The sequence below is a fragment of the Megalobrama amblycephala genome, linkage group LG4 (assembly GCF_018812025.1).
Source record: "Megalobrama amblycephala isolate DHTTF-2021 linkage group LG4, ASM1881202v1, whole genome shotgun sequence".
Taxonomy (NCBI): domain Eukaryota; kingdom Metazoa; phylum Chordata; class Actinopteri; order Cypriniformes; family Xenocyprididae; genus Megalobrama; species Megalobrama amblycephala.
Window position 1 is genome coordinate 14,440,235 of NC_063047.1, and position 27,954 is coordinate 14,468,188.

A 27,954-nucleotide genomic window follows, 5' to 3' on the forward strand; every position below is an offset into this window, starting at 1 on the left:
GGCAACTTTTTTTTCTTTCTTTTTTTTTTTTTTGGCATTTTATGGTGTTTAGCCTATGTTTATGGCATAATTTTAATTCCATGTGTTATTGGCGTTTTGCGTTTGTGTGGGTAACATTTCCTATATTAATAACAGATTTTAATATTTTTTGAATATTATATCCTCATACAGGTATGAGTATACAAATATAGGCTATAAGTCATCAAAATGCCTGTAACGTCATCATTGTATTTTTTAGTGCAACCACTCAGCTACCAGATTTTACCATAAATTTACCCAAAACAATTTAAAGTGCATAATTATTTTGGAAATACCTGCAAACACAAGCAAAGCATTCTAATCTAAGTACCCAAATATAGCCCATCACTGCATCTTTAATCGTCCTTCAGTGTGTAACACAGGATTATTTCGGATGAGAGCAGTTACGCCCAGTACCACAGACCGCCGGGCGTGCCAGGGCTCCTCTGTCCACTGCGCGCTATATCATACTGCGCTGCAGCATCCGGAGGACCGGACAGGACGAGCACTACTTCTCTCTACACAGCTCCATCCATACGCATTCTGGATGACTGTAAATGCGCAATGATAGAGTCACTGTTTGCCCTTCCGTCAGCTGTCCGAAATGAAACTCCTGGTTTAACACGGGTGCTGCATATGTTTAATTATTCATAACTGTTATGTTTGTTTTGGATGGGAATTGTCTCGGTATATTTTCAAGGAACGATATGAATGTGACGCGCAGCGGCTTTCTGAAGGAGAAGAGCATCCTCGCCGTCACCGGGGAGCGGGATCGGGCGTGTAACGGAGCATCTTTTCTCTCAGCTGGACTATAGTGCGGGGCCGCTGCTGTTGCTGAAACCTGTGTGTGTACGTATGCTTCTCTTGAGCTCAGAGGAATGAATTGGACATTTTTATAAGGAAACACACTGCCAGAGAGACGTTTGATTAACTCAACGCGTCAAAAAAGTAGGTATCGTGTCATTCTGAGACTGTGTGCAACAACACTTGTAGAGGATCTCCTGTATAAACACACTAGCCTGTGTTTTGCATGCGTGTGATGTCAGGGCATGTGATGCATGTTATTCAAAAAACTGACTGTTCACCATAAAAATAAGCTGAGTGCACGTGTAATGAATGTGAAAGCTATGTCAGCTTCAGTCAACATTTCTTTATTTGTGAATATTGTTCCATCATAATTGCTCATTGTGTGTTCTGTCTTATATCTGTGTTGGGAAGAGGAGCATCAGTGAGTGATGGGAGACAGTGACCTATCTCTGACTGATAGAATAGCCAGACTGGGTTTTGCTGGGTTTTCATGACTGGTTCTCACTCCTCAACACTGCACATTTGGGATGTTTTCATATATTTAACACAACTCATTGATATCATCAGCTCATATCATCACCTAAATTGGGTGTGTCAGATAAAAGAGACAACAAATTCTGATCCATTCTGAGATGCTCAAAAACATGCCCTTTCTTTTACTGACCGAAAAAAGACAAAAGACTCCTAAGTGACATAATCATTAATATGCCTCACTATACAGTATATGCCTATATACCACTTGGTCAACCTGGTTAGACTGGTCTGTTTAATTAATCCTGTTTAACACCATTTTGGCCAGGCTGGGGGACCATCTTAAACAAGTAAAGACCAGAAATCCAAATTAGGCTGGAATATATTCAATTGAAAATAAGTTTTCAGGACAACTCTTTCGAAGATGAGTCACTTCAATATGAATCGGGGCATTGAGGATCAAGTGCAGATCTATTTGTGAGCACGATGGATTGGGTGAATTTACAGATTTTTAATACGTGTGAGGATTTTTGTTCCACTGTTGGTCCATGTATTTCATCCAGCCTTAGCAGTGATAGAATGATTTCATTTAATGAAAACCTGTGTCAAGTGGCAGTACAGAGAGTACATGTAGAGCTCTAGAGCATTCTTAGATCAGTGATATCTTTTGAAATGTAGCTTTGTTTGATTCTCCAGCCTCTTGTGCCTTGAGACATAATGGAAAATAAACTGAGCACTTCTTAATGGAAGATACCATATTGATATACAAGCACTTTAAGAGTATAATTTGTTAGCTGGCAACCGTGAAAACATTGGTTCTTTAGAGAGGCAGGGTTCTATCAAGCACAGCACCCGGAACTGGTTTAGAGGCTTCTGCAGCCTAAGTGCATTCTATATTGACGTGAAATACAATAACTCCAGTGGATTCCACGTTGCTGTCAGTACTGTTTGTACCTCTGTAGCTCGGTTTTTCGATGTCAGTGTCATTGAATCTGAGTGGTGATTTTTAATTGAATGCTGATATGACTATATTTAAAAGTATGATATTCCTGCAGAACTGCAGTGTACTGCATTCTGTGTAATACAATTCTTGTATGCTGAGGACTATTGAAGTTATTATTATGTTTTATGTGTAATTGTCTATCTTTATTCTTTATTTCTGTAACCTACATTGTGGGGACCAAATGTCCCGGTCCCTACAAGGGAAAAGGATTAATAAACATACTAAATAATGCTGATTTGAAAATGTAAAAGGAAGAAAGTTTTCTGTGATGGGTATGTTTAACGTAAGGGGATAGAATATATGGTTTGTACAGTATAAAACTCATTATGTCTATGGAGAGTCCCCACAAAGATCGCAAAACCTAATGTGTGTGTGTGTGTGTGTGTAGAATTTTCATATTCTATGTCATTCAGAAAGTTCATATGAATCAGCACTATACTGTTGTCAAGCTGTAATCGGATCCTTACTCCTCACAACAGCTCTGGAATTAGCTACAACCTCAGCCTTCCACATCCAGCAGGAAAATGTTAGAATTCTACTAAATCTGTCAGAGCTTTCATTTGTAAATATAGGGTAATTCTATTAAAAATTGTATTAGTGTATCTATCTCCTCATCCTATTATAAACTGGACAGGTTCTAGTATGAATTCTGGAGGTATTTTGAGTGTAACTTCAAATATTCCGACTGAGAGCTTCTGGGAGAGAGAACTTAACACTGTGATTGACTGGGACACTGTTTGGAGAAATTGTTTTGTTAACTCAAAAAACCCAGATCACCAAATGATTCATTATAAGTTAATCTATAAGGTATTTGCCACCCATTGTTTATTATATAAAATGAAAAGAAAGTCTGATCCCTTTTGCCACCTATGCAGCAGTGCAAGTCGAGGTACACATATGCATATATTCTGGGACTGTTATCGAATCCAGTTGTTTTGGTCCTCGGTGCAGGACATATTGACTGATCTGACCAAAAAGGTTATCCCGAAACTTTGGTTGGAGCCATCTACCCCAGCTAAGTTTACTTGGATGTCCTATTTGCTGGACATTGGCCTCCTTTTGGAGTGTACCACAGCCAAAGTACATGACGCCACCAGAAGTTTGGTTGGACCTTACTGACACTGTATCAGACCTTTTGAAATCTTGAGATGTATTGGTTATACCTCTAAATAATGCCACCCCCATTCTTTTTTTATGACTGTGGGCGGATCTTGGGCTCTGATGTCTAAAATGTTTAAGAAATAAAGAAAATTTTGTATTAGTTTATCTAAATATTAATAAAAATAGAACTGATTATGCTCAGGAAAGTGCTCAGTAACTAATCTGAAATAGAAAGAGATGCTCGACCCAGTGGTCAGCTGTATTCTTGTCAGCTTGTTCGTTGAGAGCTGCCCCCGCAAAACTGAAAAAAGGTTTCCATCAAAGCTTCAGATGCTGGCATCAAATTCCATTGGCTTCAAGGGTAATTACTCTACTAACTGAAACTGTCTCCAAGCGCATAACCCTCATGTCTGAGCAGATGCTTCCTCTGTCACAGATTTATGCTCAAAATATCTTTCTAGATGGCCTTAGGATAATATAGTTAGCGCCCTAATGCCATTCAACTAGCCTAACTGAATACACTTCATTAAAACAAGTATAATGTGGTTAGAATGAGTGAATGTTTATTCAGAATGATGAGCACCATGATTAATTTATGTTTCCTTTCAAAAGACAGAGTGATTTTGTTACCTTTCTGTTCCTCCTTGTTTCTGAGCTCCAGCTCAACCTTACATATGTATCACAGACTCAAACAGAAGTGTGAAATTACACACCACTCATCAAAGGCATCTTCTGCATAAGTGTGTATGTGTGAAGTGATTGCATTGAGGTAGATTTGATTGCAGAAAGTAGTTTTGTGATTATGATTCTGTGTCTGTACAAATGCTCCATATTTACACATTCTAACCATTTTCTCATCATTGCATTCTCTCACATTTCCAAGGCTCTTGGTATGGCTGCGAAGTCTTTAGATCCGGGGTCAGTCTCCATTCCCATGGAGGAGACTAAGCGTGCGGGAGGAGCCCCTCCGGATGCCGCCATGCTGACCCACCTGAAGAAGGTGGAGAACCACATCACAGAGGCACAGAGGTTTTCTCACCTGCCTCGGCGTTCAGCAGTGGATTTGGAGTTTACAGAGCTTTCCTACACCATACGTGAGGGCCCCTGTTGGAGGAGGCGAGGTATTGCATGAATCTTCCAGATGAATCTTGATTGATTGCAGTAAGATGAAGCTTAAACTTGGATAAAAAATAACTCAAAATGAGTGATTACAGATTGTTTTTTAGGTAATAGTATTAGTGGGTTACATATTATACCTTTGAGATTTTTTATTGTGTCTGACAATTATTCTCCTTTTATTGCCCATGAGTAAAGTGATCCTGTGATTTACTGCGTTTATCACTCCCAACCCATGACAAACATTCCAGATATGATAAGCTACACAGATATGTGCAGATATAATAACATTAGCCAAGAAACAGGAACTGGAATTATGCAACAAATCAAACATAAAATTGTGCCAACATTTATAACTCATTTGTGTGGTTGTCAGTTGCTAAACATTTATTGTGTTAATTAAATTTATTACACGGCTTTCTGAAATACTCAAATCTAAATTGGTGGATCGCTGCTGTCAGGTTATCAGCTCATCCTGGTACAGAAACCTTGTTGTGTCTCAGTTATCAACTGTAGTAAAAATAAAAAATGTAGTAAAATTTTTGCACTGTGTTCTAAGCAGAAGCTTTTATTTAATGTACTGGCAAGATCATAAAATTATTTTAACTCAGATTAATTTTTCATGTCATCCTTTTTATTGGTGAGTTGGTGCATCAGTTTCATGATGAACCAGTTGTGGTTTATTTTGTGGTATGGACAGAATAGCTATACATAATCCCCTATCACTCTAATCTTACGACACACAAACACACATATACATGGGTGTAATACTATTAGCCCCTCACACACACTCCACCCTGTGTCCTGAGCTGTAGAGTGCTGTTCTCAGCAGACTTTAGATATAGTAAATAATTCACTTCCCTAGACAGCACACTGCTCAGCTGTCTGCTGCCTATCCTAACTAAACCTGCCCGGGATGAGCTCAGCCCACAAACGTGAATGCTCACGCACACTTTATTGATAAGGACAATCTTCTTCTACACCGCCCCTTTTTTTTTAGTCTGGTTGCAATGATTCATTGTACATGGTGTTTTTTACTCTGCAGCATAGGCTTGTTTTTGATGGGCATATGAGACTGGATAGGTTTGTCTGACATTCTGTGTAGCTTGTGAGATAAGATAAGAGATAAAATTGGCAGTCTCAAGAAGGTATATGGAGCACTTATGATTGCAGGAGAAATGGTTTGTGCTTAAATGCTCTTAAACAAAAAGAAATTGTTAGTTTGAGCTTTGGGTGTATGTGGTTATATGGCTGGAAAAAGGGATCATGGAATTATGAATTTATCTTTAAACCATGTTATATTGTTACTCTACTATCCCTCATTTTTTCTCTCTATGAAACTTCTTCGAAACATGCTGAGTGCATTATGTAGTATATAATAAGATTTTTGTATATAATTTATATACACAATTTTATTGAATATAATTTATACATGTACAAAGATTGTATTTAATATATATTAAAATAGCATGTTATATATATATATATATATATATATATAGATAGATAGATAGATAGATAGATAGATACATAGATACATACATAGATAGATACATAGATACATAGATAGGCGCACAGATAGATACATAGATATATGGAGAATAAGGCAGGTTGCATACACTTTTGTCCCTTTTACCGAACTAATTCTTCTCCCTTTTCCCATCGCATATCAGTTTGGAGAGGTTCTTAAAAAATAAGGATTTGTTGTTATTAATGCTGTTTTATAATATTCTGCAATACACTGAGGTGACACTACAGTACCTGACACTATTTGCACTACGTAGAAGTAGCATATAACAAATATTAGTGCAAATAGCATATAACTAGTGCAAAGAAAATACTTCTATATTTTCTATTGCTATTTGAACTTAGTGCAATGAAAATACTTTTTGTTGCTATTTACACTTAGCGTATATAGCATCTCTCAGTTATTGCACTTAGTGTAAATTACATCTATCGCTATATATTTTACCTGCTTATGGAGTTTCACTACATATCTCATAACTCTGTCTTTCTCCCTCTTTCTCTGCTCCATGTATTTTAGCCAGTAATCCTCATGGAGAGGTTGCAGTGGTGTGTTAATGCTGGTGAATGATGGGTTTTGCACACACAGCAGCTCCTATAGCTTCATGTCCTCCAGCATGCTGAGCTCCACCCACACATAGCCGCATATACACACACACTGCACAAACCAAGCACTCGCACACGACAGATGTACATAAGGTCTCCTGCACACATGTGCCCTTGCTAAATGGAAGACGGTGAATCATAGAGTGGGGATCTCTATGACATTGATAGCAGGCCCCTCCTGAGACTCTGTATGTTTCTTATATGTTTAAATGGTGTACATCATTATGTTTTTTTCTGAGTTAGCACCTCATACATTAGTATGCCATTCTTTCATTACCTCATACCTAATTATACAGTCCCTCTGTTGTTCCATCTGTTGAGAAACAAGCTCTTTCATGTGCAATTTATATATCAGCAGTTTTAGATGTATCCGTTCATGCTGAAAAATATTTATGTCTTAGCAAATTTATGTCTATGTGTCTTTATAAAACAAATTTGTTTTTGTGAAATATCATTACAATTTAAACTAACTGTTTTCTATTTTATTGTATTTTAAAACTACGGAGCATGGTGATGGAAAAAAATGTGAGATGGGAGGAAAAATTATATGTTTTGGATGCTGTTCCAATTAGCTCCTTAAAGCTGCTGTCCGCGATTTTTGGCCCTCTAGCGGTTAATAAACAGAACTGCACGCGTCTTGCGAAGGAACATTCTATCCGGAGCTACTTTTCTCCGTGTATGTCTATGGCGAGTCACGCAGTTACTTTGATACTCTGCGGCGAGTCCTACCAGTTCGGTCTGAAATAGTCAGAATATAAACACTTATTATAAGTGTACCATAATGAATCAGGATAAGACAAAAACACAGTTTGGAAAATGGACTCATGTTGTATATTCTCATTATATAATTTTTGTAAATTTTTAACACAAAAAAGTTGCGGACTGCAGCTTTAACTACACTAACTAGCAAGACTTGCTTTCTCAACTCCCTTAAGCAAAAACACCTTGCTGTTCATTTAGGTTTTTTTGCTGATAAACAGCATGGTCCACCAACCAGACAGTATAAAACAGCCACAACCCACATGGACATTTTTATGCATTAAAATTAGAAATACTGCAAAAGCAAATGTATTTGTTTGCATGCTAGATTTACATGTCGATCCAGGTTTACCTTGTTGTTTTTCTCACCCTTTCATTGCTGTGCAGTCCTTGAACCATGTAAGCATGTGGAAGATTTCGTTGTGAAGGACATATTGTTCTTCTATAAGTACTGCCCTGAGCCTTGAATGATAATGTATGTGAGTAAAGGCAGAGCAGATAGACTAATAGTTATGTGCAGGCTGATGGTTTCGTTTCTGACTGATGAATAGAAGCTGTGTGGCTGTCCTGCCATTTAACCCTCCTCCTTAGATGTCATACTGCCTCTTCCCTCTCCTAGCCTCTCATCTTTATTGATCGGTCTCTGTTGTTTTTGCTTTTCTGTATTACCTCTGGCCCCTCTCTCTCCACTTTGTCTTTCCCTCTGGACTCCTGTTCACCTGTCATATTTTATCTTCTCTATCTTCCTGCAATTACTTATCCCTTGTTCTCTTCCTCCTCTCTCACTGCTTTTAGAATGTGTTGAGTCATAAACATTCTGAATTTTGGATGGTTGCCTTGAGCTGAAGCTGTGGGAACCAACAGACATGGCTGCCACAGATGTTATACAATACCAGTGCATATGTAAATCAGCCCAGTGGTAAAGTTAGAGTTATGGGTAATGAACAGGTCTGCTAACAATCTGCTCTGTGACTATTAGGCTTTTCAGTATGGATCTCCACAGGCATCAGTGCTTAACAGCAGCTAATTAACCCTAAAGACATTTTTGTATTGCACCAGATATTTCATTCAATTTGAATTCAACTATCCCTTTTCCACCTTCAAACTGTTTACTAGCTCGTTCTAATGCAGTATATATGATTTTGTGTTTTTGCTTGAGGGTATTAATCTTAAAGGGCACCTGGTATGCTTTTTATCTTTTTTTACCTTTCCTGCAGTGTGTAATATAGCTGTTTGTGCATGCAAACGATCTGGAATGATACAGAGCATGGCAAAAGGAGTTATTTTCTCCAACACCAAATATTTGCTGGAAATGCCTCGTTTGTCCTGCCATTTTTTTCTGTGACTTAGCTACATTACAATGGTACACATTTGCATAATGCCCACCTACTGGCTTAAAGCGTTAGTTCACCCAAAAATGAAATTTATGTCATGAATTACTCACCCTCATGTCATTCTAGACCTGCAAGACCTTCGTTCATCTTCAGAACAGAAATTAAGATATTTTTGATGAAATCCGAGAGGTTATTTATCTCCCATAGAAAGCGACGAAATTACCACATTCAAGGTCCAGAAAAGTAGACATTGTTAAAGGTGCAATATGTAAGAATTTTGCAGTAAAATATCCAAAAATCCACTAGGCCAGTGTTATATATTTTGTTCACTTGAGTATTTACAAAAAATCGTGAGAAAACTAATTATTGTTTTATAGCTCAACATGTTTAGTCTTATTGCGTAAATCTAATTTTCTTGATTTGTTTGTGAGTAATGTTACCATGCCTCAGAGAAAAAACACTATTTTGTGAAGTAGCTAACATAGCATATTCAGATGCAGCTTTTTATTTTTAGTAACAGTAATACAGAATTTTCTCCATCATACAATATGTTTTAAAATTAATTGCATGCCATTTATTAACACAAGCCATCCAGCATTTAATATTATATTCTAAAATCGATCTAGCTTACTGCAGTGTGCAACAAATGTCTCACAGCAGCTGCCGAGCGAATGCACAGAGTAACGTTATAATATAATTTTCAACACACTCAAATGTATCTAACATGATAAACAGAGCTGCATTACCTCATTCTCATGACCGGAAAAGAGGAAGCAGCGCCGGCGACTGCGGTATAATAAAAGTTTCGCTGCTCACGGCGTGTGTTGCGTCTCTCATTAAAAATCGCTCCAGTGGCCTCGTTCAGCTCCCACAACACTCGGTCCTGCACTGCTTCATACTTCAGTAACGTTAATAATAATAGCATCAATGAACATGATTTCTTTCTGAGTCCTATCCTGATTCTTTTTTCTGCTGTGATGTGACGCTCCACGCTCAAACGCCTTTGTTTTGAATAGGCCTCTAGCAACCTCTAGCGGACAGAAAATTCGACATATTGCATCTTTAAAATAGTGACTACAGTGGTTTAACCTTAAAGGGATAGTTCACCCAAAAATGAAAATTTGATGTTCATCTGCGTACCCCCAGGGCATCCAAGATGTAGGTGACTTTGTTTCTTCAGTAGAACACAAATGATGATTTTTAACTCCAACCATTGCCGTCTGTCAGCCATATAATGGGTGTCAATGGTAACATAATTTAATTTAATTTTTTACCTCTAATACACCACTATGTCCAACTGCGTTCAGCACTTGCTTAGTGAGGTCTGATCGCGCTCTGACAATAGAAGTAATGTCTAGCACTCATTGAAGTATATGCGCGAGACATCACTGCCGCTGTCAGAGCGCGATCAGACCTCACTAAACGAGTGCTGAACGCAGTTGGACATAGTGGTGTATTAGAGTTAAAAAATATATAAATACTGTTTGGTTTCTCACACAAACTGATCTTTTCATGTCTTAGGACATCAATTTGCTGTCACGAGCCGCAGGGTTTAATTTGGATTTGTCTATGCATATTTCTTGACTCTTATAAATTGTGTTACCATTGACACCCATTATACAGCTGACAGACAGCAATGGTTGTAGTTAAAAATCATTGCTGGTCTTGATTTTTAAAAGTACACTGTGTATTTTTAATGCATTTTTGTTACACTGGCCAATATTACAGTTGTCTCAGACACTTAAAAGTTTATTAAGTGAGTAAAAGGGTTCCTAAGATATTAGTAAGGGCAACTTACGGAGCCTTGGAAAAATTAAAAACAAAATATGATTTATCATATTATAATTTGTTTCCACATTTTAGGCAAATCATGGCTATGCTGTACTAATTTGTTCCATTATTTATGTTAAATTGATTTAACTACTATTTAACTAGATTAAAACAAGTGAACGAAGTAGTACAACACGGCAAAGATAACAAAACATGCTGCAAATTAAAATTATATTATTAATTTGTGACCACGATATCTATTTTTTTTTTTTCTGCATGTCATGTGTGGACCTCTGCAGCAACCTTCTTCATGTAAAATAATAATACATATATATATATTTTTAAGGGTAAAACATTTTAATTAGGAAAAAAATGACAGAATTCCTTTTTTAAATTATGGGTAAAAAGATTTAGATTGTGAATATAAATACTGAATACTTAGTCTCAATTTCCTTCCAACACTCTGTATGTCTGTACATTTCTAACACAAGACCATATCGCTAGCAGATTGATGGATGCTTTCTTTCTTATCAGCACACAACCACAAACTGCATGGATGCATCTATTGATTAAATGTGTTTAAGCTTTCCGAGAGCACTCTCAAGCTGATCCAAGTTCAGCACAGGCCCGTGTAAGTGATCTCACGCAATGCTGTTTGTTTTTAACTCGTGCTGTAGATGGAGAAAAGGATGAATGCATGAGCAGATTGATGCTCAGGTTACACATCGTCAGCATGTAGCAAAATCTAAGGATAAATTATTAGTTACAACAGGATGCAGGGCATATCATTTGTGGATGAGTTATTAGCAATTAATACTCATGCACACCACAGATCATTGGTATGCATTGAAGCATACAGGAAATTATAGGTTGATTTGAGGGTGTTGCCCCTGTCACTCTTCCATTGTGTCACTTATCATACATCAGCAAACGGAGAGAAGGAGAGAGAAAAAAACGGAATGAAAGAGAGCAATTAGAGAATTAGAGCACTTCAATAATGACTCAAGACTGTGACTGAAATATAGAGCGAAACACAGATAAAGGTGGAAGACAACACATATAACATAAAACCAGAGTTTATATATATGTACATTGATTTATATATATAATGTACTGTATATATGCAGAAAACCACGATTTACAGACAAGTTTGTGATGCAGCTGCTGTCAGATATAGTTGCCGGCTGCTTTATCTTTCAAAAAAAGTTTCTTTGCGAACTCTCCATTACATTGTGCCTTGTTTACAACTAGACGAATGTTTAAACTAGACTAAAGCGAATGTTCTTCCACTCTTCCATTTTTCCTGTTGTTGACAGACTCAAGTGTGTGGAGCATGTCAGAAACTGAATTTGCATCTGTATTCTTTATCCAGTGTAGGCAGTGTCAGTGATTATAATGGGTTCTGTTTGCTTTGACGCGTCACAACGCTCACATCCAGTGAAGGCAAATGCCAGGTGTTAAGCGATTGAATGCCAGTGGTTGAGGCCTATTGTGCGATGGTGTAAAACTATTCATGGATGGTTTGCTCGGGAGCCAGTCATATATGCAAATGTATTTGCCCGTGTGACATCACAGATCCCACAATATCAAAACAAGCTGGTTTTGGAGCTTGATGAAATAAATGTTTTTCATAATGAGGAGGACGTTTTAAGTCTAGAAACTTGCAGGATTTTTAATTATACAAAAACCTCATATTCTGAAATGAGCGCATGCGTAAGAACAACCCCCCTTCCTTTCGAGGGAACGCCTCCCAAAATTTGTGCACGAGTATTGGAACACGAGTGTTTACCACCGGCATTCGCTGTGTCGTGTTAGTGGATTCATTACGTCGGACTCACCGCAGGTAACTCATAATCTGCAGTTGTTACTCCTGTCTCCTGACAAAAACATTGCATGCGGCGCCTGTGGAGTGTGGAAAGTTACTGGAGCGCGCAGCCGCGCTCGTCTCTCACAAGGAACGTCATGGCAGTGATTGACAAGCCAGAGGGCCAATCGTTTATGCGATGATCGCGTAAACGATTGGCTGATGTTTTTAAGGCCCTACCTCATGCACAGATGATGTATATTAATATTATTCCTTTCAGTGCACCTAATAAATAGTCTTTTATGAGTTAGTAAAGACAGTTTCAAGTAATATTGCAAAAATGTATAAAACAAAACATCCTCTTTAGCACCTTTAAACTAAAGCTGAAGAAGTTAAAGTTTGGCTAATTGTTTAATTCCTGTGTAGTAATAAAATTCAAATACAATGTATCAGTGACTTAACATCATTTATAGTTATTTTAATGGATTTTTGTAATGTTTTTGAACATAAAAATATTGCAAAGCTGAATTTATATCAGAATTTTCATTACATTACATTTATTATTATCAATGTTTAAAACAGTTGTGCTATTTTTGTAGATATCTAATATATTTTGTGGAAACAGTTATACATTTTTTTTCAGAATACTTTGATGAATAGAACGTTGAAAAAAACTGTAAACACTGTAAAAGTCTTTACTGTTGCTTTTGATCAATTTAATGCATCCTTGGTGAATAAAAGTAGTTTATTTTCTCTTTTTTTTTTTTTCTTTCTGACCTCAAACCTTTGAATGTAAAATGCATGTTTCTTAAAGGCACCAGGCTTACAAGCCAAAACTAGCATGCTACAGTATGTCATTTTGCTGAAAAAGATTGAAGACCCCGGACATAAACAAGAAGCTAACAATGAGTGGCAGCACAAGTTTCTGTCTCCCTCTTGAGGCAGAGATAAGAGTCTCTGTTATGACTCATCCACTAACATGGAGGTCTAATTCTTTGTGGAAGAATTTAAATCCATCAAGCCAAAGGCAATTTCAACTGTTTATCCTGTTCATTCTTTTGCTACTCTTATTAATTAACAGTTGTAGTGTAAATTTAAGAATGTAAATTCCATTCATAATGTTTAACGTCTGTGGTGTATCTGCTTAATGATGTAAGTAATTGCATCAATCAATATTATATCATGTCACATGATATGTTTAAATTCAAATGAATGTGGATGAAATGGAATGAATTGAATTTTCAACAAAAATGTTTGTAATTAGCACAATTGGATGATGGTTCAAATCGTATCTGTTGTATTCAGTAATACTTGAGGGTTAATATTTTTCTAGACTGCATAATCAAAGTACTTTGAGTACAAAGTACTTCATTGGAGTTTACAGGTTATGATTTTGTATGCAGTATTAATATAATGCAATGTTTAATCAAGCCTGTATTTGTTTGATGCCAGCTAACTCTGTAATGCATTTACTTTGGCAAGCTGGTGACTCTCATAAAACAGAGTGAACACAATGTACCCAAAATGCTGTGTGCAGGATTCAAGGCCCTTCTGAAGTGTCTGTCTGGAAAGTTCTGCAGTCGGGAGCTTATCGGAATCATGGGACCATCAGGGGCCGGCAAGTCTACTCTCATGAACATTCTCGCCGGCTACAGGTGAGCGTGCATTTACATTCCATAATTCATTTCCTGTTTATCACTTCCCAGCCTTTCTTTTTATAGACTCATTAAGATTTCTGTCTTGTGTCCCTTTCTTCCTGCAGAGAGACTGGCATGAAAGGTCAGATCCTGGTAAACGGGCGACCTCGTGACCTCCGCACCTTTAGAAAAATGTCGTGTTATATCATGCAAGATGACATGCTACTGCCAAACCTAACAACACGAGAGGCAATGATGGTGAGATCATTTGCATGTGACTGCATCTGTGAGCATGAGAAGTTGTGCAATGATCAGTAGGCGGTGCTCTAGAATACTTTATTCTGATTGGTCAATCGCTGCATTCTGTGCTGTGTATTTAACAATTGTCCCTGGCAATCAATCTCTTTTTCTCAATCATTATTTTGTGCACAATTATTTGTACATAAACACCTTCAATTATATATTTATGATAATGATGGTTGATTATACATTAGCCCTATTTTAATGTAATCTTTCTTTGTTTTGTTTAGGTTTCAGCCAACCTTAAACTTAATGAAAATATGGAAGTGAAAAAAGAACTGGTAAGCTTTTGCGGCACCACTATAGATAATATGTGTTATGTTCGAAAAATTATAAAAACTATGAAGCTGTATGGTGACAGTGTGTTTATGTTTTTTGTTAGCCAAATAATGATATAATGTGTGACAGGTGAATGAGATCCTCACAGCATTAGGACTGCAGGAGTGTGCCCACACTCGCACCATCTCTCTGTCGGGTGGCCAGTGTAAGCGATTGGCTATTGCTCTGGAGCTGGTCAACAACCCTCCTGTCATGTTTTTTGATGAACCCACCAGGTACCCAGAGCTATAGTATTACACACAGCCTCATTCTTGACCACAATCCTTTGATTTTTGCATTAATATTGCTCCTTTACAAATCCTTTCTATTTAATATTTCCAAACGTACATGTGTTTTTCTCTGTGTGTTTTAGTGGTCTAGACAGCGCATCCTGTTTCCAGGTGGTGTCCTTGATGAAATCTCTGGCTCTGGGAGGAAGAACCATTATCTGTACCATCCATCAGCCCAGTGCAAAACTATTTGAAATGTTTGACAAGGTAATTGCTGTATTCTAAAATTATATCGTACTGTGAAAAATGTGTTTCTGGGTTGAAGGACCGGCAGTGTGTGAGGATGTTAATGTGTTCATGTTCTTCTTTAATACTCTGTTCTTCTTTGTAGCTTTATATCCTGAGTCAAGGTCAGTGTATATATAAGGGGACAGTACCGTACCTTATCCCCTACCTGAAAAACCTTGGACTCCACTGCCCCACATACCACAATCCTGCAGACTTTAGTAAGTCTACTGTGTGTGTGTGTGTGTGTGTGTGTGTATCTGTTGTTTTGTTTGAAACTTATACAGCACTGATGTAACAATGGTTTATATATTAGATAGTATTCTGCCTCATTTGTTTACTGTAGTTTGGTATGAATGAATGAATGAATGAATGAATGAATGAATGTTGATATATTGATATATCGTTTTTTTTTAACCCTCTGGTCCTCTTTGGTCAAAAATGACCGAAAAATTTTACATTTCGAAATTTTACATTTTTTTACTTCATCGGAATTGGGATGACACTTGGTGACTTTTGTCGCACCAGCTATGTGAACACGCAAAAAATCACGGACATGATTCGGATATTTTAAAGGCACAAAAAATTTGTGGTCAAAAATTACGACATGGGAAATGAATGGGAAATGCAAAAAAATAAGAAAACTCAGAGAATCTATTGGTGGTACAAACTACAATTCTGCTTGCCTGGAAAATCCAGCCTCACCGCTGTACCAGCGGATGAGTCTGGTTGCCATTGAATCAATTCGATTTCTAGGGCTGAGCAAATCCGAGCAAACAGGAAGCGGAGTAAACCAATCAGAGAAGGGCGGATATGATGTTAGCAATGCAACGAGCGGAGCTTACTGATACATTAAGCTTTTCCCAAAGCCAGTGGGAAGCAATGCGAAAACGTCTTTTTTTAAAATAAAAGCTTCTAGTGCTGTCAGCTGCTGGGGTTTTAATGACTTAATGTGTTTTTGAACGAATCTGATTGCACGGTACGGTTTGGAGTTGACTCGAGGCACGACGGAGGGCGGTCTGACCAGACTGATATATCTTGTAGAAGATATATCATTCTGGACTTGCCAGGCAACAATTCTGCCACTGTGCAGAAAAAAGTGCACATCAATGAAGGGGTGACAGTAAAATGTCAAGAGTGCAAAATAGACACATCCACCCACACACACACATATTTATGTGAACTGGCACAACTATAACACAGAGAAAGTTTTTGCAAATGTGTGGAATAAAATCAATAATTCAGCCACAAAGCAGTAAAAAAAAAAAAAAAAAAAAAAAAACAGCAAGGAAGAGGTTACACTCTAAAACACACAAAACAGACACACCCACTCAAACACACACACACACACACACACACACACACACACACACACACACACTATTATACACACACAAATGAAACACACAAAAATGAACCGGTGTGGCTGTAACAATATGGTAAAATTGAGGCAAAAGTCTTGGTTGAAATCAGATCAGACCCAGATTTTTTAAACAGTGATAAAACATACCTGTTCATTTTTATTTAATTTTGATGTTATGTGTAACAAAATATGTTCAGGTTTGACTGTAGTAAAATTAATACAAAAACTGACACTTCAAATCAACATTTAAAAAACAAAAAAATCTAAAAATCTAAACCTTGACAAAAGTCGTTTTTGAGAATGTCTAAGTATAAATCCAAATCCACAACTTAATAAAAATAAGTATTTATGTCTAAAAACCACTAAAGAAGCCACTTTATATAGAACTCCCTCCAGATAACAATAATCTACCTAAAAAAAAAGAAAGAAAAAAAAAGCATTTTAAATGCATTTTCTTAACATGGAATACTGCTTTAATTGAAAATTATTTTAAAAAATTTATTATAAAAAAAAGTATTATTTTCAATGGGGGAAAAATAGCTAATAAAAATTTTATAAATATTGCACAGTATCATGAAATACCCTCAAAATGTTAAATAATAATCAAAAAATATTAGTAAACAAAAATTTATTACATGATTTAGACACAATCATTTCTGAATGATCATGTGACCCTGAAGACTGGAGTAATGGTTGCTATAAAATTCAGCTTCATAATAGGAATAAATTAGATTTTAAAATACATTAAAATTGAATGAAAATGAAAATACTGTATTTTACTGTATTTTTGATCAAATGAATGCAACTATGGTGAGCATAAGACACTTTAAAAAGTAAAAATCATACTACCCCCTAACTTTTGAACAATAGCGAATCTCCGAATGTACTTTTTATTTAGTGATAGTTTTATTTATTTATTTATTTATTTATAGTTATATATTGTATCCTGAAGACATTATGTCATTGTATTCAAAGAGTTAATAATTCTCTCCTCTTGTCTGTCAGTCAATCACTCAGCATGTGTATGAATTGTGCTGTCTTTCTGCTGGCAGTAATCGAGGTCGCCTCAGGAGAGTACGGTGATCTGAACCCAGTGCTCTTCGAGGCTGTTCAGGGAGGCCTGTGTTCAGATGAGAGCAAGAAGAACTCCATTGACAAGAATGACCCCACCACATCCTGTCCCTCCCAGTGTTACAATGTGAGCGATGAACACACACTCTCACACACAAAATCTCTCTGTTTATCAGTCTCGGACTCGCTCACATCACGTGTTATTGTGTATTCGTACAGGATTCAGGCTACATTGAGAAACACACTTTTGCCACCAGTACCCTCACACAGTTCTGCATCCTCTTCAAGAGAACCTTCATCACAATATGCAGGGACACGGTAAGAATTATCCTCTCTTGTTATTGTCTGTGCCTAATATATTAAATGTTAAAGAAATCCAACAACAAAAGCAATGTCTGTGTGTGTGTGTGTGTTCAGGTATTAACCCACCTGAGGGTGATGTCACACCTGTGTATTGGTGTGCTGATTGGTCTGCTGTACTTGAACATTGGGAATGATGCCAGCAAAGTGTTCAACAACACTGGCTTCCTGTTCTTCTCCATGCTGTTTCTCATGTTCGCTGCACTCATGCCCACCGTCCTTACATGTAAGGCTGTAATCTGTGTGTTTGGTTGTGTGTGTAATTCTTTATGAGCATGAAAAACAGATTTGATCTGAGTGATTATGAAATCCTTTTTGGTTGGTTATGAATTAGAAGCGTTCTTATTGGCTTGATTGAGAGTTATGGTCCTTACAGAATCAGTGAATCGAATTGAATTAGGCGATGAAGCAATGGTGTATTTTCCTTGCAGTTCCATTGGAGATGTCAGTGTTCCTAAGGGAGCATCTTAATTACTGGTACAGTCTAAAGGCGTATTACCTGGCTAAGACCATGGCTGACATTCCATTTCAGGTACTTCTGTTTCTACATCTCTTTTTCATGTGATTATGTTAAATCAAAGCATACAGCCACTATTATGACTGACTGAAAGGGCTTGAGAAGTTTGGCATGTGATGGGACGTCACATCAATATTCTCTCTCTTCCAGGTCATTTGTCCGATAATGTACTGCAGTATAGTGTACTGGATGACAGAGCAGCCTCCAGAGGCAGCAAGGTATCTGCTCTTTATGGCACTGTCCACCTCCACTGCTCTAGTGGCTCAGTCTCTGGGGCTTCTCATTGGAGCAGCATCCACCTCACTACAGGTACGAGGACTTTAAAATAGTAGTGGTAACGTGCCATTCAAAAGTACGGGGTCAGTAAGTTTTTTTTTTTTTTAAAGCAAATTAATACTCTTATTCAGAAAGTATGCAACAAACTGACTAAAAGTGACAGTAAAGACTTTTAAATTGTGTATGAATAATGATGAAGACTTTGAAGAAGCTTATTGCAGAGTAGCAGTGACAAAGTACATTAAAGGTGCTGTAGAACGTCTTTTTAAAAGATGTAATATAAGTCTAAGGTGTCCCCTGAATGTGTCTGTGAAGTTTCAGCTCAAAATACCCCATAGATTTTTTTTTTATTATTATTTTTAACTGCCTATTTTGGGGCATCATTAAATATGAGCCGATTTAGGCTGTGGCCCCTTTAAATGCTCACGCTCCCCGCCCACGGAGCTCGCGCTTGCCTTAACAGTGCATAAACAAAGTTCACACAGCTAATATAACCCTCAAAATGGATCTTTACAAAGTGTTCGTCATGCAACATGTCTAATCGCGTAAGTATTGTATTTATTTGGATGTTTACATTTGATTCTGAATGAGTTTGATGGTGCTCGGTGGCTAAAGCTAACAATACACACTGTTGGAGAGATTTATAAAGAATGAAGTTGTGTTTATGAATTATACAGACTGCAAGTGTTTAAAAAATGAAAATAGTGACAGTCTTGTCTCCATGAATACAGTAATAAACGATGGTAACTTTAACCACATTTAACAGTACATTAGCAACATGCTAACGAAACATTTAGAAAGACAATTTACAAATATCACTAAAAATATCATGTTGTCATGGATCATGTCAGTTATTATCGCTCCATCTGCCATTTTTCGCTGTTGTTCTTGCTTGCTTACCTAGTCTGATGATTCAGCTGTGCACATCCAGACGTTCTGCCCTTGTCTATACCTTGAACATGAGCTGGCATATGCAAATATTGGGGGCGTACATATTAATGATCCCGACTGTTATGTAACAGTCGGTGTTATGTTGAGATTCGCCTGTCCGTCGGAGGTCTTTTAAACAAATGAGATTTACATAAGAAGGAGGAAACAACGGTGTTTCAGACTCACTGTATGTCTTTTCCATGTACTGAACTCTTGTTATTTAACTATGCCAAGATAAATTCAATTTTTAATTATAGGGCACCTTTAAGCACCTTGGGTTGGAATCAGAATGAATCCCGGATATTCTAAGCTCAAACCTTTTATACTGTTACAGTTTACCACCTCGAATGTAAATTAAGGTGCTATTGTTGTAAGAGCTGTGGTCTGTATGTTAATGAAGTTGAGACACCCCGTTGTCTGAGAGCCTCTCACCTGCTCCCATTCTACAATTGATGTCCATTTGCTCAGCATGTGATCAGCCCAAGTGGTGCAGAAACAACGAAACTGTTGACTTTGTTCTTCTCTATGATTATTAAGCCATTTTGGGGAATGAGCTTGTTCTCACACCTAGTGGAATATGGGTCGGGACAGACTATAATTTCTTATGTTTTTACAAAAAATTTGATTTTAAATAAATGCTGTTCTAATCAACAAAGAATGCTGAACAAATGTATCATGGTTTCCACAAAAATATTAATCATCACAACTGTTTTCAAATTTGATAATAATAAGAAATGTTTCTTGAGCACAAAATAATCATGTTAAAAGGATTTCCGAAAGATCATCTGACACTGAAGACTGGAGTAATGATGCTGAAAATTCAGCTTTGACATCACAGAAATAAATTACATTTTAAAGGTGCCCTAGAACTTTTTTTTAAAAGATGTAATATAAGTCTAAGGTGTCCCCTGAATGTGTCTGTGAAGTTTCAGCTCAAAATACCCCATAGATTTTTTTTAATTCATTTTTTTAACTGCCTATTTTGGGGCATAATTAGAAATGAGCTGATTCAGGGTGTGTGGCCCTTTAAATCTCGTGCTCCACGCCCCCAGAGCTCGTGCTTGCATTAAACAACATAAAAAAAAAGTTCAAACAGCTAATATAACCCTCAAAATGGATCTTTACAAAGTGTTCGTCATGCAGCATGTCTAATCGTGCAAGTACAGTGTTTATTTTGATGTTTACATTGATTCTGAATGAGTTTGAGGCTATGCTCTGTGGCTAACGGCTAATGCTACACTGTTGGAGAGATTTATAAAGAATGAAGTTGTGTTTATGCATTATACAGACTGCAAGTGTTTAAAAATGAAAATAGTGACGGCTCTTGTCTCCGTGAATACAGTAAGAAACGATGGTAACTTTAACCACATTTAACAGTAAATTAGCAACATGCTAACGAAACATTTAGAAAGACAATTTACAAATATCACTAAAAATATCATGTAATTATGGGTCATGTCAGTTATTATTGCTCCATCTGCCATTTTTTGCTATTGTCCTTGCTTGCTTACCTAGTCTGTTGATTCAGCTGTGCACATCCAGACGTTCTGCCCTTGTCTAATGCCTTTTATAATGTTGGAAACGTGGGCTGGCATATGCAAATATTGGGGGCGTACACCCCGACTGTTACGTAACAGTCGGTGTTATGTTGAGATTCGCCTGTTTTCACACTATTCAATTTTTGAATCTAGGGCACCTTTAAAATATATTGAAATAGAAAACAGTTATTTTAAATTATAATAATATTTCACAGTGTCACTGGTTTTGTTTTAATTTCAATCAAATAAATGTAGCCTTGGTGAGCATAAAGCTTTTTTAAACATTAAAAAATGTATTGACCCCAGACTTTTGAACTTTAGTGTACATCAATGTATCTAAAATGTACTGCACATACTTTTGTTATGAAATTTTAATACATGCATAGTGATTACTGCACTTGCACATATCAATAAAAATATGTATGGTTTCATATGTTGTACCCATGTAATTTATACAAAATATATAACATGTACTTTTAAAAGAGGGGTTTTCAAACATTAATTTATCTGATTATTAATTATTCTCATAATTCCAAACAGTCTTTAGACCACTCAATAAGGCAATATGACTGTCCAAAGCAGACAAATATGAGGCACACGATTGGTTGTCTGTTGCTAAGAGTCTAGCATAACATTCTAACACCGCATCGTTTCACACTGTACAAGTTTGGCACCGCAATGCTAACCCTGCTCCAAAGCAGGTTTTCATAACCCCTAGTAAAAAGCGGTGCTAACCCCCCTTCTGTATTACAAGTGTGAAACGTTCCTTTACCCGGGGTTAAAAGTGGTGTTCAGAACAACAATAACCCGGGGGTTAAGCGCAGTGTGAAATGCGATACTGTAATAATTCAATAAATATGTTAAACAATATTGCATTAAACATTGAATTAATATGACTTGTTAACTTTGATAGCCCTAAAAAATATAATCAGTAGAATTCCCTTAAATTTCTCTCGGATCATTGTTTATATTGACCACTCTTTACATTTTCCTTTTTTGCATCTTCAGGTTGCCACATTTGTTGGTCCAGTCTCTGCCATCCCAGTCCTTCTGTTCTCGGGCTTCTTTGTCAACTTTGACACCATCCCCAAATACCTTCAATGGAGCTCCTATGTGTCGTACGTCAGGTCAGTCAAGAACCATAACAATTACAATCCTAAACAGACATTTATCCCCTAATCACAAAAATCTCACACACTGCTCTTCCTCTGCAGGTATGGCTTTGAGGGCGTGATCCTCTCCATCTATGGCATGAATCGCTCAGAGCTGGAGTGTCCCGGCGTGGTGTGTAAGTTCCAGAAACCAGAAGAGGTGCTCCAGCTGCTGGATGTGGAGGACGCTAAGCTCTACGTGGACTTCATTGTGCTGGGGGTCTTTTTCATAGTTCTGAGACTTGCCACGTACCTTGTTCTGCGGTATAAAGTCAAGTCAGAGCGTTAGGGCCGGAGCTCCTCTTCAGACTTATATTTAATTTACCATACACATAAACTCATAACTGCACATAACAATCTTTTTGCAATGGACGCAGAAACCAATGCATATTGATTCCGGGGCCATTATTTGGCAGTGCAACATTTATCCTCAGTTTTTGTTACTTGAAAAATATTTTTAATTCTCTAAGTATAGAATAGTAAATTAATAAAGAGGGTTTTTCTTTTTTACTTTAATTTTCATTTTTGAATGTATTCCATGCAATTTGACTGTGTAAATTTACCTGTTACTGAAAATTGAAGCATGAGTCTGTTGACAGGACTGGATGTATTAACACTGACAATCTCATGACAGCCACCAATAGCATGTGGATTGGCCAACAGCCAACATATGAACAAGTCTCTTTATACCAGATTGAAGGATCATCATATTATCTCACTGTTAATGCATTTCATTCAGTACTTTCATTCATTAAGTTGAAGAACGTCATCAATATGTGTTTTGGAAAAGAGTGCACTGCATGCTTGGGGCTCGGTTCAAGCAGCAAAAGTGAGAACTCTGGGATATCACAGGTTATAAGAATCGTCCAACCAGCGTATCTTCAATTCCATTTTTGTCTTCCCACAATACACTGAGCTTGGGGGAAAAAAATATCTTCTCCGACCTGCTGAATATAAAGACTTTCGTGATCTCCCAAGGCAATTCTGGGCAAAGCATCCACGTCAACCTAAATCTAACCGTCTAAGGAATGTTGAAGCAAGTGCCCTTGATGTGAACTGCCTATCATTTTTTTCAGAGGGGATCTGAAATCTTGTTTGAGAAACATTTCGGCATTTTGTCAGTGTCCATCTGTCTTGTTACCTTGAATTCTCTGACAACTGCCTCTTTGGTATCCTGAGAGAGAAACGAACAATAGTTTGTGGGCTTTTGCTCTCTCGTTTTCATCAGGAGGGATCAAACCTTGAACTTGTACAATAAAAAACTCCCTACAGTGACCAAAAAGATAGAAAACTCAATGTAAATGGGGGCTAATCAAAAGCACCACTGAACTGACTGCATTTAGCCAGGAACAACACATATCAAATGTCCGAAAAACATTTGCAATCCTAATGTCTGATATTGAACATATTATGCGAGCATCCATTACTGTTCAGATAGGACTCTCTGGCCTGTTACTTTATGCTTCTTTTGCGACTGTTCCCTAGACACTTAATCTCCACTTCTGAGGATATCAGGACATTTGGAGTTAGTTGCATTTGACACGAACATATACCTGGATAGAGATGCTGGATGAACACTTCAACTTCTTCAATATGCTTTTCTGGATGGATAAATCTATACCTCTTGTTTGCACCTGTATGTACACTTCCTTTTCCTTGCTTATCGGCCCTAGCAGCCAAGCTATTCAATACTGCAACGCAAACATCTTCACAACTGACTCGATGAAATCTTTTTGAGTCCTGCTATGTGTTATGTCTCCTTATATAATGAAGACTACTAATAATCTGAGTATATACACAAAGAAAAGTATATGTGTTATGCTTTAATTAAGCAAGACTGTAAATACATGTATGCACTTTTGTTGATGTTGTTTTATTGGAACTTTTTTGGACATTCGTTTATAATTAATTTTATTTTTATATCTGAAAATATGACATGCAATTCTGGAAAAGGGAGTATTGTGACTGGAAACTGCATGACGAATTTGGAATCTAAACACATAATGCTGTGTCTGAGTAATTTATGTTGCACATGTACTGTAATCCAGAAACAAATTCCCCAAATAGTTGAATAATCTGCAGCAGGTTAATTTTAGGACATCTTTGTTTTGTTTTTGAATGCTGCCATTGGTCACTTGAGCCATGTGAGGAAGGTGGCCCTCAGAAAGTTCAGTAGCATTTAGCTCTAACACATAGTACTGTAAGGTACGGTTGCTCTTTTCTAGAACAATCTGTCCGCCAAAACATTGCACACAGCTTTAAAGGTGATGTTTTGTTTATTCTGCAATTGAAGAATTGCTGCTATAAAAAGGTTTTGCTTTTTTGCCATATGGTATACCCAGGGAAAACTAGGTCAGCTCTTGGTCGTGGATGCTTTCGGAACGTAGGCTCCATTTTCAGAAGAGCTGCTTCAGAGCAAGGGATCAATGAAACTATTTGCTGCTCGACAGTCAACAATCCAGTATTCAATATTGTTGGACTCTAAGCAATCAGCAGCCGCTTAGACAAAGAGTGTTATATGTTCTATTTCCTTTAGAGTCATTGGAGAGGTTTAGAATAAGGAAATGTTCACCATCAAGAATCTTTCTTCTAATGGTACACAGACATCTAGTGTAAAGAGTTGGGTAATACCTGTTTCTAATAGCAATAGTATTGTTCTGTGCCTAGTGAGTGATATTTCCTATCTAATCCTTGAATATTCAATATATTTCCAGTGTTCGTCTGTCAATTCTCTATTGTGTACAAATCATCATTTTCCGTGTCTGTGTCATTAGTATATGTCGGTTTTCTGTATGTGAAAGTTGAGAGACACCCGGATGAGATCATTTCATCATCTCATATTTAATTATTATAATTTCTCTTTAAGCAAAATCACTTTCTTTGTTACGCTGCATGCATGCCTTAACGAATAAAAAGCCTTTGACAGTTCTCTCTCAGATTAGAAAATAAAAAAGATAAGCAGGTAAAGTGCAAATCGATTTTCGAAATATTGAAAAAGACTTCTGTTGATTCAGTTTTATGTATGAAAATATTCTGCGAGGTTTGGCTTGCACAGCAGATGTGCAGAGAACAAGAGTTACTGCAGATAGCTTCCCTGCTGCATAATTATTATGTTTGCCTCATCAGAAATGCAAGTTATGTGTGCTAAACCATGTTCAAATGATTATAATAAATGCATTTATATATTACCTACACTTAATGATTTCTGTCTCTGTTTTCAAATAATCATATATTTCAAATATTCTGTATATATATATATTTTTATATATATAATTTTTTTTTAAAGAAATTATTATTTTTCTTAAATTAAATGTTCTAATCTTGCATTTAGTTTAGTTGTTTTTCAGATGGGTCAGCTTGCTTCCATTATTTTTTAATGGAATATTGCAGTATTTATTATCTATGTACATTATTATTATTTTTTTAATTCATGTGCCATCGTAATCTTAAATCAAAATAACTTCCCCTCCCTTATGCAGTGACATCTGTTCTCTTCTCTGATGATGCGTTTAGTGGCACGAGGGTGGGACAACCTGTCACTCACACAAGATCAACCAACAGCAAACCACGACCATCTAACAATCAACTCCCAGTGGATAAAATTAAGTCCCGTCCTACATTTGTTCTTGTTTGAGAAGCTGTTTTACACTGATACACTGATACGTTCGTGGGAACATCGACGCTACGTCCAATGACACAATGGGTTCCCATTGCGTCATTGGACGTAGCGTCTCGTTCCCTTACTCAGGGAACAAGGGTTACACTCGTAACCCGAGACGTTTTTTCGTGTGTTGTTATGAATTTAAAACCTGTACAGATACAACTTTATTTTAAATAATATGGTAGTATAAGTATCATCTAAATGATTGGTATTGCTGTCATTGATATTGAAGAAAAGCCAGGAACTCACCAGGCCTTAAAAGATTAGTTCACTTTCAAATGAAAATTAGCCCAAGCTTTACTCACCCTCAAGCCTTCCTAGGTGAACCACTGATTCGAAACAAATGATTCGTAAAGCTTTGAAGCTTCATGAAGCAGTGTTTTTAAATCGCCCATCACTAGATATTGTGGAATAAAGTCGCTATTTCATCATTTTTGGCACACAAAAAGTATTCTTATCGCTTTTTTAATATTAAAGGTTTTCTAAGCGATCCTGGGTGGAGTAATTTCCTGTTGACGTTCTTAGTGTTGTCAAACAAAACAGAGGCTAGCTAGACCCTCCCTCCGCCTCCTCCTCCCCTCCCATCCGTGCTTCCTGAAACAATCATGAACGCGCATTTAAAATCATTCTTGTCGGTTATTGGCTGGAGCGTGTTTATTATGTTTCGTGCTCCAGACTGCACCAGTTTGTTTTTGTTGCCGTTTTTGGAGCTTGTGGCGACTACAGAGACCGCGTTTTTTTACAGTGTGTTCAGGGGACAGGCAGCTAGCGGATATTGAGTTGATGTTTGCTGTATGTGACAAAAAATGTTTTGGCCTAAAAATGCATGACATCGCTTAGAGAACCTTTAAGCTTGAACCACTGTAGTTACATGCATTTTTTAAATTTTGCTTTCTGGGCACTGAAAAAGGGAGTGTTATTGCTTGCATTGCAGGCCTCACTGCGCCATCGGATTTTATCAAAAATATCTTAATTTGTGTTCCGAAGATGAACGAAGGTCTTACGGGTGTAAAACATAATGAGGGTGAGTAATTAATGACATAATTTTCATTTTTGGGTGAACTAACCCTTTAACCCCCTGGAGCCATGTGGAGCAAGTTTATAATAAATGGATGTGGATGGAGACACTTTCTTCAGCTCAAACTTCTTGATCCAGGTCACTGCCATTATAAAGCTTGGATCCGTCAGGATATTTATTAATATATCTCAGATTGTGTTCATTAGAAAGAAGAAAGTCATATACACCAAGGATGGCTTGAGGATGAGCAAAACTTTGGGTAATTTTAATTTGAAAGTGAACTAATCCTTTAAAAATTGTCCAAATGAGTTGCCTGGACTAAAAACACTTAGGACAACACTCCAAAAAGCCTGCACACTCTAACATTGAAGAGGAACCACCAACTGCAAGATAAAACCACTGCTTTAATGAAAACGTGGCAAACGTTTTGGTCACATGTGACCTTTCTCAATGCCAATGCCTCATTGATATTACCATCAGGACCTCTGAATTGTATTAGGATGGTCTCAGAATGTCCTTGAGCCAATCTCAGATTAAATTGATTTCATTATTCCTCTAATTATCCTGATTACACTTTCTCAGAAAAGATAAAAACTTAGTGGGTTAGCACTGTCTCCTTAAGAGAGGAGACACATTTCATCTTGCTTCCCCTCATAGGCTCTCTTCCATCTTTTATATTGCTTCTTGCCTTATATGCATTTGTTTTTAAACTATTATCCTCACGGCCTCTTAAAAGCATAAGCAGTAGCATAAGTCAATGTATAGTCTTTGCAACAGCCCATGCAGCGAAGTTGTATAAGGGATGTTGTGTTGAGTGCTGATACAGTGCAGGTGTGAGATTTACAGAGAGAATGACTGTGTGTGGTTTACACCCAGGGGTCAGGAACAGAATGCCCCTCTTTGTGAGCACACCAGATTAATCATTAAAAGTGGAGCAGGATGACGAACACATAAGAGAAGTGAATCCACTTCAGCTCAATGTGTTC

General features: G+C 37.2%; 1 protein-coding gene across 2 annotated transcripts; it reads left to right on the forward strand.

Moving 5' to 3' along the window:
* Positions 1-322: 322 nt before the first annotated feature.
* On the forward strand, positions 323-25,483 carry abcg4a (ATP-binding cassette, sub-family G (WHITE), member 4a). Of its 2 annotated transcripts, none has more exons than XM_048187767.1 (15): positions 323-867; positions 4,284-4,521; positions 13,851-13,968; positions 14,076-14,208; positions 14,481-14,531; positions 14,659-14,804; positions 14,942-15,065; positions 15,190-15,304; positions 17,499-17,644; positions 17,737-17,835; positions 17,935-18,103; positions 18,309-18,409; positions 18,545-18,703; positions 22,147-22,265; positions 22,353-25,483. In XM_048187767.1, the coding sequence occupies exons 2-15, from the start codon at positions 4,293-4,295 to the stop codon at positions 22,576-22,578; spliced, it is 1,935 nt and encodes a 644-aa protein (XP_048043724.1). In that variant the 5' UTR covers positions 323-867; positions 4,284-4,292; the 3' UTR covers positions 22,579-25,483. The 2 variants fall into 2 exon arrangements, with proteins under 2 accessions (XP_048043724.1, XP_048043723.1); XM_048187766.1 differs by having other exon boundaries at positions 324-966.
* Positions 25,484-27,954: the final 2,471 nt, after the last annotated feature.